Here is a 22556-nt window from a genome sequence, read left to right on the forward strand (position 1 = left end):
CACATTCAGGAACGCACATTCAGGAACGCACATTCAGGAACGCACATTCAGGAGGAACGCGCATTCAGGAACACACATTCAGGAACACACATTCAGGAACACACATTCAGGAACACACATTCAGGAACACATTCAGGAACGCACATTCAGGAACGCACATTCAGGAACGCACATTCAGGAACGCACATTCAGGAACGCACATTCAGGAACACACATTCAGGAACACACATTCAGGAACACACATTCAGGAACGCATTCAGGAACACACATTCAGGAACACATTCAGGAACACATTCAGGAACACATTCAGGAACACATTCAGGAACGCACGTTCAGGAACGCATTCAGGAACACATTCAGGAACACATTCAGGAACACATTCAGGAACGCACATTCAGGAACGCACATTCAGGAACGCACATTCAGGAACGCACATTCAGGAACACATTCAGGAACACATTCAGGAACACATTCAGGAACACATTCAGGAACACGTTCAGGAACGCACATTCAGGAACGCACATTCAGGAACGCTATTCAGGAACGCACATTCAGGAACACACATTCAGGAACGCACATTCAGGAACACGTTCAGGAACACGTTCAGGAACGCACATTCAGGAACGCACATTCAGGAACGCATTCAGGAACGCATTCAGGAATGCATTCAGGAACGCATTCAGGAACACATTCAGGAACACATTCAGGAACACATTTATTCAGGAACGCACATTCAGGAACGCACATTCAGGAACGCACATTCAGGAACGCACATTCAGGAACGCACATTCAGGAACGCACATTCAGGAACGCACATTCAGGAACACATTCAGGAACACATTCAGGAACACATTCAGGAACACATTCAGGAACACACATTCAGGAACACACATTCAGGAACACACATTCAGGAACACATTCAGGAACGCATTCAGGAACACATTCAGGAACACATTCAGGAACACACATTCAGGAACTCGCGTTCAGGAACGCACATTCAGGAACGCACATTCAGGAACACACATTCAGGAACATTATTAATAACTAATAATAATCTCCAAATATCATAATAATATTAACACACACACCCACAGATATTTTAAATATATAATATATATATATTTTAATTTGTTTAATATATTTTCCCAGCAAAAACCTTTGCACATATATTGTATTATAATTTGATGATGCATTAATATAATTAATATAATATAATATAATATAATATGATATAATAAATCTCAGAGACTTTAATGCCTCTTTGAGAGAAGTAGGGTTAGAAATTAAGTATTACAGAAAATCAGCTTTTCATGAATTGATGACGCTTGGTTCATTAACGTCTGCACTCTTCTATAACGCTTAGTATCACAAGACGCCAATTCTCGACGTCCTTACTGGTTTCACACTCTCTCATACACACACACACACACCAACATCTACACAACTACTGACGTCTGATCCGTGAGTGAATGACTGTATTGAGTGCATAAACATATTCACCGCTCAAGCTGTATGGGGGTTTCCATGGGGCCGACGGCAATGCATACGGCGACTGCCACTAGCGGCACCAAGCATGATTGCTAAAACACTGAATAAAAGCGATCCGAGACCTGCCTGATGCTAGCGAGCCTTTGTTCCTCAACAAAAGCGACCCGCTCGCAGCGAAAGACGGATGAAGGAAGAGACAGAGTGAAGGATGCTGGGAGGAGCGAGCGTATAAATCTGCGCTGTAATCTTCCTCTCACACTCGCTGGCAGCTCCTCATCCTCAGACTACCTGACCGCCGGTGTCAGATTAAGTGTCCGGGATTTAATGAAATGGTCTTCGCATTATCGCGCCTGTCAGGGAGGAAGAGGAGGGGGAGCCTTCATAACGACGGCCTCTCCAATTACGCCAGGGCTTAGAGGGCCTGACAGGCGTAATGATTCATCTGAGAGAGAGAGAGAGAGACTCAGATCTCTCTCTCCTCTTTTTAATGAACCTGGTCCCTTCACCAGTTCTTCAGCTCTCGAAGAGGAGGAGCACACTTGGAACAACTTTTCAGTGATCGCTTCATATACTGCAGTCTGAACACAGAAATACTGCAGGTTAAAGTCGGCTTCAAATCTGACGTTTCTTTCCTATTGTGACGTGTATACGAGTGAAACGCTTCGCAAACAAGAACAAATGTGGGCGGGGCTTGATTGTGTCTGTGGGAATTGATAGGATGGTTGTGGTTTGCTATTGGTGGATCTCATGTGAGTGACAGGTTGCCCCGCCCACATCATCAGAGAAGAGAAGAGATGCTGCAAGAGGAACTTATTCTGATTCAATATTACCAGGAACATGAATTTAACACAATAATGATTTGCACCGATAAATCAATCAAAATAAACAGCAATGTTCAATTGTCAATTTTGATTTCATGGTAACCAACAAACATCACAAGCTTCAAACTTTAATATAATATAATATAATATAATATAATATAATATAATATAATATAATATAATATAATATAATATAATATAATATAATATAATATAATATATAGCTACACACACACACATACACATATACACATATTTTTATATAAAGATTATTATTAAATATTATTATTATTATTATTATTAATAATAATAAAATGAACAACTAGACTAATTTTATGGTAATTTTATTTAATATGTTTGCTTCCCATCTATTCACTGTTTTCAAATGTATCCTAAATATTTCATAAAGTGAAGGTCCAGTGCGTGCTTTGTTTCACACATCAGTCAGCGTCTGTCATCCTGTCTAAGTGAGCCGTTCTTAGCCAATTAATCAGTAAACCAGACCAGAATAATCTGGGATACACAATACATATTGCAAACTGCATTTCCCTTAATTCAGTGGGACTCAACATTACTAGTGTGTAGGGCTGGTGTTGGTTGTGAGGCCCTGTCCAGGGGCCACTCGTTAAACAGCCAACTTCCCCTCTGTGACACAAAGGTCTTCCCCTTCTGCAGCCTCTCCTCATCCTCCATCAAACACACAGAGGCCTCACAGCGCACAAACGCCCGCTAATCTTCTTCAACCCCGCAAATTCCTTGTCGTCGCACCATCAGCTCGGAAACAAAAGCATCAGCCCTCGAAAACTCCAGCTCTTAAAGCTTTCAAACAGCTCTTTGCCTATACGCATAGAGATATGAAAGCACATGAGGCTGCATCAAAAGTAAACACAGTGAAATATTATTAGAATGTAAATCAGCTGTTTTCTATGTGAATATATTATATCATTTATTCCATTGATCAAAGCTGAATTTACTCCAGTCTTCAGTGTCACATGATCCTTCAGAAATCACTCTAATATGATGATTTGATGATCAAGAAACATTTATGATTATTATCAGTGTTGAAAACAGTTTGTGGAAACTGTGATACATTTTATTTTTCAGGATTCTTTGATTAATAGAAAGTTCTAAAGAACCGCATTTATTTGCAATAGAATCTTTTAGTAACATTATAAATGTCTATCACTTTTGATCAATTTAATGCGTCCCTGATGAGTAAAAAGATAATTTCTTTAAAAAAAATAAAATTAAAAAAACTTTCTGATGACCCCAAACTTTTGAAAGGTAGTGTAAATGCTTTTAACTATGGAAGCTTGTTTCCGCTACAGAATAAAAAATAAAAAAGGTAATTGCAACTTTTTAATCTCACAATTCTGACTTTTTATCTCAGAATTGTGAGATATAAAGTCAAAATTGCGAGTTATAAAGTCAGAATTGTGATATAATGTCAAAATTGCTAGTTATAAAGTCAGAATTATGAGATATAAAGTCAAAATTGCGAGTTATAAAGTCAGAACTGTGTGATAAAGTCAAAATTGCGAGTTATAAAGTCAGAATTGTGAGAAATAAAGTCAAAATTGCGAGTTATAAAGTCAGAACTGTGTGATAAAGTCAAAATTGCGAGTTATAAAGTCAGAATTGTGAGATATAAAGTCAAAATTGCAAATTATAAAGTCAGAATTGTGATAAGTCAAAATTGCGAGTTATAAAGTCAGAATTGTGTGATATAATGTCAAAATTGTGAGTTATAAAGTCAGAATTGTCATATAAAGTCAAAATTGCGAGTTATAAAGTCAGAATTGTGTGATAATGTCAAAATTGCGAGTTATAAAGTCAGAACTGTGTGATATAAAGTCAAAATTGCGAGTTATAAAGTCAGAATTGTGTAATATAATGTCAAAATTGCAAGTTATAAAGTCAGAATTGTGATATAAAGTCAAAATTGCGAGTTATAAAGTCAGAATTGTGAGATATAAAGTCAGAATTGTGATATAAAGTCAAAATTGCGAGTTATAAAGTCAGAATTGTGAGATATAAAGTCAGAATTGTGAGATATAAAGTCAAAATTGCGAGTTATAAAGTCAGAACTGTGATATAGTCAAAATTGCGAGATATAAAGTCAGAATTGTGAGTTATAAAGTCAGAATTGTGAGTTATAAAGTCAGAATTGTCATATAAAGTCAAAATTGCGAGTTATAAAGTCAATTGTGTGATAATGTCAAAATTGCTAGTTCTAAAGTCAGAATTGTGAGATATAGTCAAAATTGCGAGTTATAAAGTCAGAACTGTGTGATATAAAGTCAAAATTGCGAGTTATAAAGTCAGAATTGTGATATAAAGTCAAAATTGCGAGTTATAAAGTCAGAATTGTGAGATATAAAGTCAGAATTGTGAGATATAAAGTCAAAATTGCAAGTTATAAAGTCAAAATTATCTTTTAAAATGTTTTATTCTGAGGCAGAAACAAGCTTCCATATTTAACAGTAGATGTAGTAGTAGTAGTTTACAATAATACTGAGAAAAAAAGCATTTGTGCCACATTACGAATTGCGTTTGGCCACATTTCATCGCATAAGATCAAGCTCGACTAGCGTACTTGCATAAGTCATCTCATGGAATGGCTTGAACGCAGCGTCAGTCTAGTGTTTATCTCCCGCTCTGCTTCTGAGCTCGGCTCCGGGGACCTGAACGCCAGCAATTGTGCCCACATCCGCCCAGTGCCAAGGCAAAATTGATGAAACATCACAGGATTTGAGAATTGGCAGGCTAGCATGATGTGGCGAGCCAGTCACAATTAAAATGATTACACGTCCTTCCAATTTTCACCACTTTCATTCCAATAGTGCTGATAGCAGGAGATTGAGATGGAAAGGCGGAAAAAGCATGATATATTCCTTGTATATAATATGCTAGGTGGATTGAATGGCAGTAAAACAACATTTGTTGTTGGCTCTGAGCGTTTTGATCCAGTTACAGTAATTGAAGCAATAGACGCAGCACTTCGGAAACGGGCTAAAGTGCGCCGACGGTTTCTAGCGGTCGTGTCTGCTTGTGTGCTTACCACAGTATATTTTAGATGGAAACACCCGAGAGGGTTTTAAGAGGGAAAAGAATATGCAATATTGATCAAGAGCAAAAGCTACGAATATGCAATCTGGCAACTGCAGTCTCCTCTAAATGGCCGTCCTCAGAGACTCAGGTGGATTTTAAACAGAGATCCGCACAGACGCTGAGTGCAGGGCAGACGGACTCTAAAAACACGCCTGACTGAGAAACAACGACCGACTCACACAGGCCGACATGCGTTCTAGTCTTAAAGGAGTCCTATTCCGCTTTCTTTAGTGTGTAGTGTTGCTGTTTGAGCATGATAAAGGACGACAAAGTTATTCTCTATATCAGTGTCAGTGTTTCTGAACTCATTGTAGTCTTGAGTTTCTTCCGGGAACGAACACGTCACAATATTCCTCATTATAATAATTAATACGCAGAATAAAGGGGCGGGGCCTGGTTGAGTTAGTTAGTAGTGTGTTAAACTGGTGGTTATGGTAAGAGGCGGGACATTTCCCAAACACACTCGAAGCGCTCGACCAATCACAACACACTGATCCAGCCGACCAATCAGAGCACAGTGTGCTTTTCAGAAGGAGGGGCTTCATAGAGACAGGAAGTAAACAGAGCGTTACTGACAGACTGGGAAGAGAGGAGCCGCAACAATGGGGAATATGAGGAAAATAATCAACATTCAAGTAGGAAAACCTGTTCTAGTAGAGCCTGAAAACATCAAGACTTAAAGTCTCCCTGTAGTCAATAATTTTATCCCTTAAAACTCATCTTTGATCACCAAAATTATATATTTAAACGTTTTTTTCCTTGAAAAACAATTTCTTCATGCCTTAAAACAGCTTGAATGTAACTCGACACCCTCGCCTCATTTAGTATGCGCGGTTCTATGAATATGCAAATGAGCCCTGCCTCCACTCACTCCCTCAGCTCAGAGATCCACTGGTTGACGATCACACGTTGATCTGATTGGTTACAAGGTAGTTTGTGACGTCAGAAACACCAGCGATTTCAAAGCGTGTTTTTGAGACTGTCTTTGGTTCACTGCAGTTTTAAGGAGGAAATACTCAGCAATGCTGTCGACTTATGAATTCACACATGGTTTGTCTTAAAGCAGATTAAAAACACCACATAGACACATAAACAACATTAAAAGCTTGATTTTCACCACAGGGGGACTTTAATGATACTGCACTTTAAATACTGTCTGTGTGGAAGAAAGAGCAAAAGCCAGTGTTGTTCTCACCTAACTCGTCCCACAGCTGCCGGTATTTGTCCGTCATGGTGGTTCCCTGCTGCCGCCACAGAGCCAGCCGCGGGTCGGCCATGAACTGCTCCGTGATCAGCGTTAGCATGCGAGCGCCGTTCGAGTCCCGCATCTTCAGCATCTCCCGTACCTGAAGCACACGTGCAAACGCACACGGAAGATTTAAACTCTTGCACCATCATGAGGAGAGTGCTAAACCTGACACTGTTTCCAAACCAGACATTCTGCAATTTCAATGTTTATCCGTTTTTGTTCTAAATAGCCACAAATGCATGGAATAAATCTCTTCTGCTCACCAAAACTGCATTTATTTGATCAAAAATACAGTAAAAACAGTGAAATATTATTCTAGTATAAATCAGCTGTTTTCTATGTGAATATATATTAAAGTGTAATTTATTCCTGTGATCAAAGCTGAATTTTCAGCATCATTACTCCAGTCTTTAGTGTCACATGATCCTTCAGAAATCACTCTAATATGATGATTTGATGCTCAAGAAACATTTATGATTATTATCAATGTTGAAAACAGTCGTGCTGCTTCATATTTGAGGGAACTGTGACAAATTTGATGAATAGAAAGTTCAAAAGAACAGCATTTATTTTAAATAGATTTTTTTAAACATTATAAATGCAACTTTTCATCATTTTAATGCATCTTTGCTGAATAAAAGATTTATATAAACTGACCCAAGACTTAAAAACAAAAGGAAGTGAAGCTCCTCCCACAGTGAAATCTCATTGGTTCAAAATTGGTTCAACATTCGCATAAAACATGATGTTTTTCTTTCTAATGGCAGTGATTTTGTAGCTTTTTACAGTATTTTGCTTGCAAATAGAACAATATTTTGCATCATGCTTGACGTAAGAGATCAACCGGACAGAATGCATTGAATTTTCTTCAAATGTACTTGGGTAGGTTTACCCTATCAGGCTGAAAAACTTTCAGCATTACATTTAGTTTATCACTTGAAATGCTAATGCAGTGATGTGGAAAAGGGAAGATCATCACAAGCAAGTCCTCATGTTTAAGTTGAGCTTCACCCCACCTTTGAAAACAGGAGATTGAGCTGTTTTCCCGAGCCGTGGTATCCACCCTGGGAGAGGAAGAGTTTGACCTGCTCCTGGACCTGCTCCTCGTCCAGATGCCAGCAGTTCTCGTCGTCCACGCTGGCCCCCGCTGTGGGGTCCGGGGCCCCTGAGGCACAAATACACAACCAGGCGATCAGCTAACGGTGTGCTGATGCTTTCAATTAAAACTGATGATCAAACTTACTAACGAAAAATCAAAGCCAGAGAATCTATCAGCACAAAATCTTCAATGCATTTAATACAGAGCGTTTAAGGAACTCTAAAGATTATACTTTTGTCCATGTTCATCTTTCTTTAGTGTGTAGTGTTGCTGTTTGATCATGAAAAATATCTGTAAAGTTCTTCTCTATATCAGTGTCAGTGTTTCTGAACTCCCTGAAACGCCTCCATTGTAGTCTTGAGTTTCTTCCGGGAACGAACACGTCACAATATTCCTCATTATAATAATTAATACGCAGAATAAAGGGGCGGGGCCTGGTTGAGTTAGTTAGTAGTGTGTTAAACTGGCGGTTATGGTAAGGGGCGGGACTTTTCCCAAACACACTCAACCAATCACAACACACTGCTCCAGCCGACCAATCAGAGCACAGTGTGCTTTTCAGAAGGAGGGGCTTCATAGAGACAGGAACTAAACAGAGCGTTACTGACAGACTGGGAAGAGAGGAGCCGCAACAATGGAGAATATGAGGAGAATAATCAACATTCAAGCAGGAAAACCTGTTCTAGTAGAGCCTGAAAACATCAAGACTTCGTAAGGCGGCATAACAGGTCGTCTTTAATGCGATGCAGAAGCTGGTCTAAAATCGCACACACGCAGGGAAAGAAAACCCCCGAACCCCAAACAACGGCTGAAGTCGACAATGCTGAGGGTCTATAGTAAAGATTTATTAGATGCCACATCAAACCAACTTCCTGCATTCCAGCCGTGACCTCACACTGATGAAAGCACTTCCTTTTCCCCCGTTCTGCAGTGTGCTGTTCGCCGACGTTTTTTCCCCCTATAATTGGCACATCCGCTTTAGATTTCCCCTTCCCGACAAAAGTGAAATATAATATGACCATTGTGCCTAATGCCGAAATGATAAGAGACTATAAGAGTCTTTCTTTCCCTTTAGATTGATGTCATCAGGCTCTGGGACCGACAGCTCCAGGCCGATGCATAGATCAGAATGCTAATGGAAATGTGCATGCACTTTATAAAAATCAGCCAAACTTTTTGAAAAATAGGCATTTGTTTGCCATTTTCCCCCCACAAAAAAAGTTTAATTTACTACGTTCATTAACAAACTCCCCCCTCAGTCCAGAGAATCTATTGAAATCAAGATTGCAAGAACATCTTAAAGACGATATCTTCATGGCTATGATGCCACTATTGTGAGCTAATTAATATATTACAGACTATATTTACAGGCATTCTATGTAACATATGGAAAAATGGCTAATCAAATGTCAGAAACATACAGAAATCCTAAAGCTGCAGCAGCAAAAACAGCTCGTTTAATTCTAGGAATCAGACAGAGGATGCAAATAAATAAATAATAAATGAATAAATAAATAAATAAATAAAATGCCCGAAGAATAAAAATATGCTACAAATACAGAATATAGCCCCTCCCATGAAACTCTGCATTTTAGATAATTAGGCTTTATTTTTTTAAACTGACCAGTTTTCCTATAGAAGATTTAAAAATAAAGATGATAAAAAAATATATAAAAATAAAAAATAATAAAAAAATAGGTAAAAAATAAAATAAACAAAAAAATATATAAAATAAAAATGTACAAAAAACCTAAAAACTACTAAATAAAAAAACAAATAAATAAAAACCAAAAAATTTAGCATAACAGAAAATCTATTCTAAACTCGACATAACAAAAAAAAAAAGGAAATGAAAGAGACAAAACAGCATATTAACTACAGTGACCAATATAAATATATAATCTGTAACACTTTACAATAAGGTTTCATTTGTTCACACTAGTTAATGAATTATCTAACATGAGCTAACTATCAATACATTTGTAACAGCATTTATTACATTTTTTTATGTTAATTGATAAAACAGCTGTTCATTGTGTGTTCATGTTAGTTCACAGTGCATTAACTAATGTTAACAAATACAAGCTTTGATTTTAATAATGTATTAGTAAATGCTGAAATTAACAAAGATGAATAAATGCTGTTGAAGTATTGTTCATAGTTATTTCATGTTAACTAATGAAACCTTGTGTTACCATATAATCATATATTTGATGTTTTCATTGTTAATTTTTTCATTTGTATTACAGTCAAACCAAAACTTATTCAGACACCTTCAACATTTCTCACATTATCAGTTTATTCGCTATAGTTTAGAGAGAATGGTAATAAAATATGAGCAGAACTCAGTTGATATTTGACTGGTTTTGTCCGTCCTTCTGTTAGACTGTCTCACACATGAATTATGTTGAATATCTGTCAGCTGTTAAATTTAACTACACTATTAGATAATACCAGTTTAGCTCAACCAATCACCAAGCAATGCTTCATTTTGTTCAGTCTGTGTGTAAAAAGAGCATTAGCAATTAAAGAAAACACACTTCAGCAAAACATGATCAGCTCAAAGTGTCCCAATCATTTTTGCTCCCAAATTTTGATAAATGTCACTGGTAGTCACTGTATGAAGAATATTAGTGTATAATATGTCACAGTTTACTTTATTTTGCTATCCTCACTTACAGAAATGAACTATAGTGTTTTAAATTTTTATCTGGTCTCTGAATAATTTTTGGTTTGACTATTTAAATCAATGCATTTTTACGCTTATTGGACTATCAACTTTTAGAGGGTCCCGTTCCTGGGTTTAGCTCCCATACTAGTTAGACAACTAAACCACCAAATTAAGGTCTTATAGGACCTTCTAATCAGGTGTATTGGAAAAGGTTGTAGCTAAACTCTGCAGGAATGGGATTTTGACAACTCTTGTCTATACCATGTGCAATACTTGAGCAAACTGTTCAAGGCATGCTTCATAAACGAAATATTCGGCTAGATATTTAGCTGACGCATGAGGAAATCAAATGCATCCATTCCAGAATTGTTAACTACATCCAAATTGCCAAATATCTGGTGTCTGAATCATTTTTGGTTTGACTGTATATATAATTCACGTATGCATATTTAGAAACCGTTAAAGCCGTTGTGTAGCCTAGTTGTGACAGAGACTGCAGGAATGTGAAGTAGCAGCGCTCTTGACGTGAAGGGCTCTTGAAGCGGATCTCACCGTGGACTTGATTGATCTCCGAGTTCTGCGAGAGGATCTCGTCCGCCAGTTTCTGTGCCGTGGGCAGGACCTCCGTGTGGTGGACGGTGATGAGATACTGCACAAACTTCTGCAACTGGTCCCTGTTCATCTGGAAGAGAGTCTCTGAGATGGGCAGGTGAAGTTTGACCTGCTCGGGCCTCCGTACGCGGTACAGGGAGAGCGCCACCACGTGTGCGCAGTAGAAGATGTCCTTGTTCCCGCATCCGCACGTCACCGAGGTGATCTTGCAGCGGTCGAAGCTGATGGCTACGCTACACACCATCTCGGGCTCGGACGGCGTGGCCGGCTCTGTCACGGTGCCGCTGAGGTGGAAACCTGAGACACACAGAAGGAAAGGGTTCATTTATGTTGGATTGAGTGTTATTGCATCCATCAAACTCGACACAGATCTTCAGTTTGCTCTGATCACGTGTTGCTTCAACAGACCGGGCGGTTTTCTCTTTAGCAGATGATCAAAAATACGACAAACTTCCAATGTTTTCTGACTATATGCTCTGAAATTCAGTATTTTAAATGATTAGGCTTTATTTTTTAAAACTGATCAGTTTAGTGAATAAAATCTAGTAAATATAAATCTAGTAGCGGATTATTAAAAAAAACTCAAAATCAATAAAAACAGAAAAAAGAAAAAAAAAGAACTAAATAAAAATAAATGAATTAAATATACGAATAATGGCGGTTTTCAAGTGTATTACTAAAAAACATTGAAAAATAAATAAGAACAAAAAGTAAAAACAAAACAAAATAAAATTAATCTATTTATTGGTAATTAAATCAAATCTATAAAAGATTTAAATCTATTAAAAAAAATAATAATAATAATTGTACGTCAATGTTTTCTGACTATATGCTTTGAAATTCAGTATTTTAAATGATTAGGCTTTATTATTTTATAACTGATCAGTTTTACTCTAGTGAATAAAATCTAGTAAAATATACATATAAAATATAAATATAAAAAATATAAATATAAAAAATATAAATATAAAATAATATATTAGACAAAATAAAATAATTATAAAAAATAAATTAAATAAAATATTAAATAAAATATTAAATAAAACAAATATAAAAATATAAATTAATATAAACAAAAACAACAAACAAAGCAAAGCAAAGCAAAGCAAAAACAAAACTCAAAACATTGTAAAAGTATAATGAAATCCTGAAAAGTGATCCAGGGATGGTTTAAAAAGAGGAAGAGAGGGTGAGGAAGTCTCAGTCTACTGTTGGTGAACAGGTGGGTGTGTGTGTGTGTGTGTGTGTGTGTGTGTGTGTGTGTGTGTGTGTGTGTGTGTGTGTGTGTGTGTGTGTGTGTGTGTGTGTGTGTGTGTGTGTGTGTGTGTGTGTGTGTGTGTGTGTATGTGTGTGTGTGTGTGTGTGTGTGGGCGGAGCTGTGTGTGCCACTACAAAGGCAGGACTGAATAATGCATATGCTCATTTGAATATTATTTGAAGCCCTTGCTGCCGATCCAGAAGAGGCGGAGAGTCGTACATGAACTAGGAAGTAAAGCAGATATTAATGAGTGTGTATTAATCCCAGCCGCCTAACGAACGCCAGAGAGTTCAGATCTGCCGTCTAGCAGACTTCACTTCACTGCCCGGGTCTTTCCAATACTGAAGCACTTAAAGCACTCTTCACTTCTTCGTTCTATTGTTTCCATTTGTCCCACTGCTTGTATTTTAGTGGATTATTAAAAAAAAATTAAAAAAAAAAAATTAAAAAAAAATTAAATTAAAAGAAATTAAAATCAAACTAAATTAAATTAAATATTTCAATAATAATGGTTTTCAAGTGTATTATAAAAAAAAAACTCAAAATCATTGAAAAATAAATAAGAACAAAAAGTAAAATAAATCAAAACAAAATAAAACATAATAAAATAATGAATCATTAAAAAAAAAATCTATAAAAAGCTTTTTTTAATATTCAAAATAACTTTTTTCATTTGTCCTACTGTTTGTAAACAAAACTAGAAATTAATATAAATAAAATTCTAATTAAACATTTAAAATTAAATATATTTAATATGAACTATAAATATATTTAAAAATACTTTGTCCTGTCAGTTGGTATTGTGACAATCCTATATCCTTACTGCCTAGTACACACACACACACACACACACACACACACACACACACACACTCAGAAAACAATACATTCTAAACTGCTGTTTAAAGGTGTCTGTGCCTCTTCAGGGTAAAACACACTCCTCCCAGTAACACACATCTCCTGTTAGTGGTGGGACCGGCCCACTATTGCTACAAGAGAAAAAGGATGAATGTTCAAGTTTCACTTCCTTTCTCAATGTGCTGACCCAGCGGTGTCCACCTATAGGCTACGCCTCTTCCACAACGCTAAATATATTCGATCACTTGAGAAAAGCATTAGCTTGTAGGATGTGGAGAAAGAAGATGCCAGGAGCGATTTCTAACCAGTGTTCAAGAGCACAAACACAGCGCAGAGGAACTGGCTCAATGTTTTCAGCAACAACACTTACATAAGACGCCGTTTTCTCCTCCTCACTCCTCATGTGCAGGTGTGTGTGGAAACTGAAGATGTGGCTAATACTCGCGTATGTATGTAGCCTATATATATATATATATATATATATATATATGATAAAAATGGTAACACTTTACAATAAGCTTCATTAGTTAACATTAGTTCACTACCTTAGTTAACATGAACAATACTTCTACACCATTTATTAAACTTAGTTAATATTAATTTCAATATTTACTAATAAGTTATTAAAATCAAAGGTTGTATTTGTTAACATTAGTTAATGCACTGTGAACTAACATGAACACACAATGAACAGCTGGATTTTATTAACTAACATTAACAAAGATTAAGAAATACTGTAACAAATGTATTGCTCATTGTAAGTTAATGTTTAACTAATATTAACTACTGAACCTTATTATAAAGTGTTATCATAAAAATGATTAAAACTGGTCAGTTACACAGAGGAGTGAAAAACAGAGATACAGAAAACAAATATTTGAGAGAAAATATGCGCAAGACTATACAAGTACTACAGATTATAAATAATATAAATATAATATAGAAGAAATATATCGATACAAAAATCTTGACATTCACGACAGTTGGAATTACAACCCAACAGGGAACTGTAAATATATGAAGAATAATGAAGAATAAAGAAAAAGACGTGCGTCTAGACTTGTTTAAGGGGGATTCCTCAACACAGGAAACAACTCTATTCATTTTCTAATTCAACAAAAGAAGCGATGTTTCGCATATCACGCCGCAAATCAACTAATTATGCCGGCGGTCTCCAGACGGCCACTTACAGCGCTGTGTTCAATCACCAACACACACCAACACAACTCTCAGACGGCGAGCTTCATAATCAAAATTATTTTCCTCTAAAACGCTCCCCGAGGACGGGGAAGGTAATAATGAAAGTAAGCGCAGATTTGGAAGGCAATATAAACAAACGCAGGAGAGATTCTGCTATTCATCACGACCCAAATGAATCCAGAGCAGCGCGAACAGAGCACGACGCCCAGTCTGGGTCACATGACCTCCTGGGTCACATGACCTCCTCAACAGTAAGATTAATAAACACAAATAAACAAAACAAACTTCATACTTCACATTACTGATAGGCTTCTTTTTCTTTACGCAAAAAATATTAGAAAATAGAATGATAGAGCAATGGACAGATAGAGTGAGCGACAGAGCGACAAATAGATGGATTGAGCGATAGAGCAATAGACAGAACAATAGATAGAGAGCGATAGATAGAGTGAAAGAGCAACAAATAGATGGATGGAGCAACTGATAGATAGATAGATAGATAGATAGATAGATAGATAGATAGATAGATAGATAGATAGATAGATAGATAGATAGAGTGAAAGAGCAACAGATAGATAGATAGATAGATAGAGTGAAAGAGCGACAGATAGATGGATAGATGGATACACACGCACATGTGCACGTACACACACACACGCACGCACATGTGCACGCAAGCACGCACGACAACTTTGATGAATTTTTTGATCCATTGATGTTGACTACTGTATATATATAAACTTTCAACTGTTCATTAAGATGATAAACTAAAACATCAAATGTCATGTAAAATGGTTTGTATTATAGAATACAGCATATCACAACATTTCCGGTATATAAGTGAAGGCGTCTTCTATCATAATGACTCTACACTGAAGCGAGTGTGAACGCGGCTCCAGCTTACCTCACACACGCTACTGTGACATTTATTGGGGTTTTATGACAAATAATTATTCGCCGTCGTATATCAGTTTTATACGCCGGAGCGCTGATAGATGCGTGAGTGATGCCGGCGTTCGCCCGGCAGGGGGATTTACTGCTCAAACCAGAGCTAATGGAGAAGCTGGGGCAACAAGACAATTAGCATGACTTTAATTAAGACATTTTCTCTGTGGTCAGTTTTATTAAAGCACTTAGGTAAAACCCCGAGGACTTCACACACTTCAGACTGGCACAGCAGGACAATATACAGCTGATACGCAGCTCGGGACCACGGCAGGATACTATATGCTAGAAACACCACGCTAATACAAGAGGAGGTACTACTTCTATTTACCGCTGCATGATTCAGATTAGGGATGGTTTATCTAATCAAACACGTTCATATTTATATATATATATATATATATATATATTACTATGATTGGGGGGGGGAAATAGAGAGTATGCGCGTGACATCACGAGCGGCATCATAATAATCGCAATTACACAAAAATACACGGTTTTTAAATCAATATAGAAATACATAATTTCTATTTACATAAAATTTCAGTAACACTTTTCAATAGAGGTTATGCGTGACATCACGTGATTGTGGTTACACACACTGGGCCCTATCTTACACCCAGCGCAATTGACTTTGTACAGCGACACATGTATCATTCCCCATGTATCACACCCGCGCACAGCGGACTTTTCCCTCCACAGACGCACGTCGGTTAACTAAGAAATACACTTGCGCTCCCCGGGGCGGTTCAGCGCAAAGAGGAGGCGTGTTCCGGCGCAAACGTTCCCTCATGCTATTTTACAGGTTTAGAAAACAATTCCGCCACTGACCGAAAAAAAATAGTTTAAAGTCAGTGGCGCGTTGCGCATGTTATTCATATGCTATTTTAAGGGCGCATGCTTGGCCATAAACAATGTAGAGTGCACAACACGCATACACTTTGATTCATCTACACACAGACGCAGCAGTTTTCATTTTTGCAAATCATACATTATTACAATAGATAGATAGATAGATAGATAGATAGATAGATAATTATAAAAGCATACATCTAGTTTACACATTTACCCAAATTATCATATGCCTGTTTAACCGAAGTTAATTTGGCTGTGTTTCTCCATCCCCAACGTCCCTGACGAGAACGTCGGTCTCCTCGGCTGTGAACCGCTCCTGGCAAATCCACGTTATAATAGCAATCCGCTTTAGAACAAGTGCGCCTGCTCTTAAAGGGAATGTGAGATGTCGCTCTGATTGGTTTATTTCACGTTACGCCCAAACCACACCTATGAATAATGAAGCTACTTCAGACCAACCCATTTTAGATTTGCGCCGGGCGCAAGAGTCATTATCCCGCCGGGAAAATAGCGCCCAAGACCCACCCACAAAGTTACTTGCGCTTTGCGCTTGACACTTGCGTTTCAGATCGTTAAAATAGGGCCCACTGAGTGGCAGAAACACTGAGCGGCCGCATTTGTTTTCAGCGTGAATGCCGTTAAAAACACACAAAACGCATCTAAAACGGGAAAGAGCTTTGAGATCGAATCAACAACTAGATTTGACCAGAAATCTGAGGTATATTTTTACAGACTGATGAAAGATACAGAACAGAGAAGCAAATTAATCGCTGCAATTCACAGAAACAGGCAGAGAAAGCTGGATTTGCAGTGATTATTGTGTCAATATGCTGAATTATGGGGTAAAATCACACCCTATATATTGTATTGTTATATATTGTGTTTACAACTCATCAATTAAATATTTACCATTGTATATTCTGCATAATTGGATGATTTTTAAATAAACACTGACAAAAAAACGACACAAGATTTAGTGCTGGACGATATGATGATATATCTAACATTGATATGAATGATCACATGGATTTAAACCTAACTATATTATATTTATATAAAGTGTTCACAGGCAAATTTGCTTTATGTATTTCCCAGGCGTTGAAATCAGGCTCATATAAATGTCAGGAAACACGATTCCTGCTTCATGTCAGTATCATGATCACTGGATCTGTGGTAAGCTGTAAGAAACACTATATCGAGTCCAACCTTTAGTTTAAACTGATAATCGTGTGTTTTACTGGCGTTTTCACAGTTTCCTCTATTAACTCCAGTCACTCCGCAGCTCTTCTGCCACTTAGTCCGGCTGAGCGAGTGTGTTCCCGCGGGAAAGTGACGTCAACGCATACCCTCTATATGACGGAATAAGCCCCGCCTTCTGAATAAAAGAGCCAATCGTAAAGTCTGGTTGGTAAAGTCATTTATCATGAATTGAGACTTTGATCTAGAGTAGCGGTTCTCATCTGGAGGACAGTTGCATGTAGCATTTCGTGATTTTTCCCATTCTAACCATATAATTGTGTAGAGTTCAAGGGATAATACTCCCAAAAAAGTAAAATCGTCATCATTTATTCACCCACATGTCATTCCAAACTTATGACTTTTCATATTAACAGAAAACACACCAGAACAAAGCACAAAGCATCATGAGAGGTCATGAACCTGCTATCAGACAAGCGCTGGATCTGACGCTTCAGAGCTGAGGAGATTGATAACTCCTGGTTTTCTGGCCGACAGCGAGGCGAGTCACTCTCACACACCCTGACACAGTAAATGAAGAAGAATGGCGGCCGGGGCTTTTTTCCGCCCATGAGAAGCACAGCAGAAATGTGTGCAGACAGACCCGTGCTTCCAGAGATCGACAAGTCTGAGTGCTCTGCAAATTTCCTCCGTAAATCCTCTCCAGTCGAACGCCGGAGCGCTACGTCCCACGCCGGCCTTCAAACAGACGTGCATCTAACCTTTCCTCCCTGAGAACGACCTTTTCAAGCATTTCCGTCTCGAAATGTCCAATTAGCGCTGACCTACACATCCAAAACGGCAGAGAAATGCAGTACAGCTCAACAAGAAGAACAAGTGTACCTGCGTAAACAACAGAGCATATCGAAAACAAGATACGCACGGAAAGGCCTATGTTTGTCTCACGCTGCTCGTTCTCACAGGGATACCCACAATGCATTGCTCAACTTTGCTCGTGCAAACAAACAAGTGGTTTCCATTATGCTGGAAGACATCGGAGCCAGGGAATGTTTGCTTTGGGAAGATGGCAGCGATTCGAAACACACGGTGTTTAATGATGCAAACCGTGTTTTTTGGTGTTTACCTTTGTAGGCCAGTATCAGGCCATCGTCTTATCCCCGCCACCCTGGCAAGAACGACGCGAGCGTAATGTGTTTTCAGCCCACTGCCTGCAGTCAGAGGAACAGTGAGACGCCACCTGGTCAGAAGGAGCCACGCTCATAACAGGGAAAAAACTGGGAAAAAATGGTTGCGCTTTTCCCTTCGAACCAGCATGACTGGAAAACATGTGCATGCATTTAAAAAATAAAACGAATGTTAAAAAAAGCTTCCAATTTTGTTGACGCCCTAGAAACAAAGTATTTGGGCACAAATTCATCGGTCACTCGGTAAAAACTAGCCAAATGATGTCAACATGTACCGATTATGTGACATGAAAAACATGATAGGGTTAAAGATGTTAGACCATTTTTTAAGGGGGTCCTAATATGCTTTTTTCCATCTCTCTTTAGTGTGTAATGTTGCTGTTTGAGCATGAGAAAGCTCCAGTTCTTCTCTATATCAGTGTCAGTGTTTCTGAACTCCCTGAAACGCCTCATCCGGGAGCAAACACATTACGATCAGGGCTTGACATTCACTTTTTTTGGCTTTCCAATGGTTTTCCAAACTAGCCACTTTCATTTTCACAGGCCACAATTTTGACCGATACCATGGGGAAGAACTCCTCAAATAGATATTTTTAATATTATCTCATAATTTGACAGCTGGAATATTAGGCTACTGTCACTTTAAGACCTGATGCTCGGATTCAATATACTGTTACACATGCGATTTCTTTCTCAACTGTTTATCTTCTTGTTTACATGAATACTCGCCAAGAACGGCATTTTGTATGTTTGACTGTTTAAGCGCAATAATCAGAGAGAGAGAAGCTGGTATCGTGTGTCTGTGGAAAATGAGTATTGGAAGAGTTTCAGAGATTTCAATGTATCGAACAATCAATATTTTTGACATTGCACTTAGTTTATTATTTCAGATAACCTTTTAAAAGACTACAATTGATAAATGTATATTTTATATAGAAAATTCAACCTGCTAAAGTGGCTAGTAGGAGTGACTGCGTTACACACCTCCGCTGGCGGGTGTTAATGTGAAGCACTGATCACAATATTCCTCATTATAATAATTAATACGCAGAATAAAGGGGCGGGGCCTGGTTGAGTTAGTTAGTAGTGTGTTAAACTGGCGGTTATGGTAAGGGGCGGGACATTTCCCAAACACACTCAAACCGCTCGACCAATCACATCACTGATCCAGCCGACCAATCAGAGCACAGTGTGCTTTCAGAAGGAGGGGCTTCATAGAGACAGGAAGTAAACAGAGCGTTACTGACAGACTGGGAAGAGAGGAGCCGCAACAATGGAGAATATGAGGAAAATAATCAACATTCAAGCAGGAAAACCTGTTCTAGTAGAGCCTGAAAACAACATCAAGACTTTGAAAAAAGGCATAACAGGTCCCCTTTAAGACTAGAAAGGGAAGAAAAAAAAAATGTCTGTGCTGTTTTTCATTAACCCAGCATACTAAGAAAACGTGCATTTCTCATGTGCAAGTTATTAAACGCTGACATTTCAACCCCTCCGCACCCTTAAGGCGGGTCACCCGAGAGTTCCCAAAGAGGCCAGTGTGTCTCGAAAGTAGCCAATTTTAGCCCGAGTCCAACACTGCGACGTTGTCCCAGAAACCAAGTTAACCATACTGAAAACCTCGCTCCATTTCTACACAAACCAGTTTGTTTTCTTCTTCAGACCACCCAAACACACGGAAGCGGATCAAAAGCATTTCTAACGCAGCCGTTAACGTCTGTTAAAACAGTCGATGGAGCGATTACCACCACGTCCCCTCAGCGCTCGCCACTTCAAGAACAAAAATTAGATGTCAAATAACAGAAGCCAAATATAGTCGTCGCGATCCCAAAACGAGAGAGAGGAGCTGGAAACCTTGAGCGGAGTCAAGGAGGAGCTGCTTCCCTGCTTACAAATTAAATAATTGATCTCATGAGACGTTTGGAAAACATTAATGAATATAAATCGCAGCCTTATATAACACTGCACGTACATTCACAGCTAAATATGTGTTCTGTACAATATATTTATGAATACTTCAGCAAATTCAATTCCATAGCCAAATACTTGTGTAATTGAGTTTGGAAATTCCCAGTGAATTCAATATAAAGTCCTCAGAGGTGAGTTAGTCTGATTACACATGCTAGATCGTTGACGTCATAAATGTATATGTTTTCATCATGTGGATTGAAGCACACTGTAGGGCTTTAGCAACAGTGCAACCATAAATAGATGCAAACAAACAAAAATCATCTAACATATGTTCACATTATTTAAGGGGTTCTATTATGCTTTTGTCCATGTTCATCTTTCTCTAGTGTGTAATGTTGCTGTTTGAGGATGAAGAAGCTCCAGTTCTTCTCTATATCAGTGTCAGTGTTTCTGAACTCCCTGAAACGCCTCCATTGTAGTCTCGAGTTTCTTCCGGGAACGAACACGTCACAATATTCCTCATTATAATAATTAATGCGCAGAATAAAGGGGCGGGGCCTGGTTGAGTTAGTTTGTAGTGTGTTAAACTGGCGGTTATGGTAAGAGGCGGGACATTTCCCAAACACACTCGAAGCGCTCGACCAATCACAACACACTGCTCCAGCCGACCAATCAGAGCACATTGTGCTTTTCAGAAGGAGGGGCTTCATAGAGACAGGAAGTAACAGAGCGTTACTGACAGACTGGGAAGAGAGGAGCTGCAACAATGGAGAATATGAGGAAATCATGTGTTTTTGAACATTCAAGCATGAAAGCCTATATATATATATATATATATATATATATATATATATATATATATATATATATATATATATATATATATATATATATATATATATATATATATATATATATATATATATATATACACACACACACACACATACATACATATATATATACACATACTCATGTATATATGGGTTTCAATCTGTAGGAACTCTTAGACGGACTCCTAGTGGTAAGATAAAACTCTTTGTGAATACGGCCCCTGATAGGTAGGAGTGTGTGAGTCTTGGTGTGTGTGTGTGTGTGTGGTCCCGTCAGTAAACAGCGTGCCTCAGGTCTTCTCCTCGCGGCTCCTGAGGCCTGGAAAAGCACAGCTGCAGCCCAGTGGTGTTTTCACAACAATCAGCCTTTACCGTGCCGTCACCCAACCGGCTCTCTTACACCACTCTGTTTGCTCAGCGGATCGCTTTCCCAAAACACATGAGAGAGGAGGAGGAGGGTGGAACTGCCCACCAAACCCCTCCTACACACACAGATACGCTAAATGGAAAAGAAAAACAGACGTACACCTGTTTCCTAGGCCTCCTCACTGTGGGTGGGACACACTCGGGCCTTGATTCGTGTTACAGGATGAAACGGAAAACCAGGTTCTTGGAGACACGCGGCGAGGGAACGGGACCGATTCCCTGGCGCTCGGGATCGGACTACATGCAGAGCGCTGAAGCTGTTCAAATATCCACACGTCACAGCACAACATCAGCCGCGCTTGCTCAAACTTCAGAAAACACCTCCACAAACGTGTGTGTGGCATTTCACTGTCCATTCAAAGAGTCCTGACTATTAACTTTCCCTTACCAGTAAATAGTCATCAATATCACTGACTGGAATGCACTGGCACTATTGGATGAGAACTCCAGAGCTGCTTTATAGATTGAACTCGTTTGATAACTTTACACAGTTATTGTAAACTGAACTGATTTCAGCTGAATGATGACTTTATTACTGTCTTTTAGAGCTGATTTACAGCAGAACTGAATCACAATTTTCATGTTTATCACTGTAAAGCTGCTTCGAAACAATCTTTAAAGATAAAGGTGACTCTTATTAAGCAAGTATAATCACATATTTTATCATTTTTACACATTTTTATTTATTAAGTACACATATAGATGCACTAAAAATAGCCAATAGTTACTACAGTTAATGGTACTCTGATAAAACGGTGGTAATTTGGTTTTAGCAAACATAAAAATCACCACAAAATATAATTCTGAAGGTTTCATACATATTTTGGGATGTGTTATT

The 22556-nt window shown here is 38.3% G+C and overlaps 1 protein-coding gene across 1 annotated transcript in view; it reads right to left on the minus strand.

Annotated features, from left to right (window-relative positions):
- The window catches only part of LOC307152271 (zinc finger SWIM domain-containing protein 6), an 87958-nt gene that overhangs the window by 29124 nt on the left and 36278 nt on the right, over window positions 1–22556 (minus strand). Inside the window, exons 2-4 of the mRNA XM_079860765.1 lie at window positions 10992–11348; window positions 7686–7834; window positions 6616–6766 (exon numbers count right to left, since the gene is read on the minus strand). Coding sequence (XP_079716891.1) covers window positions 6616–6766; window positions 7686–7834; window positions 10992–11348 — 657 coding nt within the window. The remainder of the gene's footprint in view (window positions 1–6615; window positions 6767–7685; window positions 7835–10991; window positions 11349–22556) is intronic.

The sequence above is a fragment of the Squalius cephalus genome (genome assembly GCF_949319135.1).
Source record: "Squalius cephalus genome assembly, chromosome: 24".
Lineage (NCBI taxonomy): Eukaryota > Metazoa > Chordata > Actinopteri > Cypriniformes > Leuciscidae > Squalius > Squalius cephalus.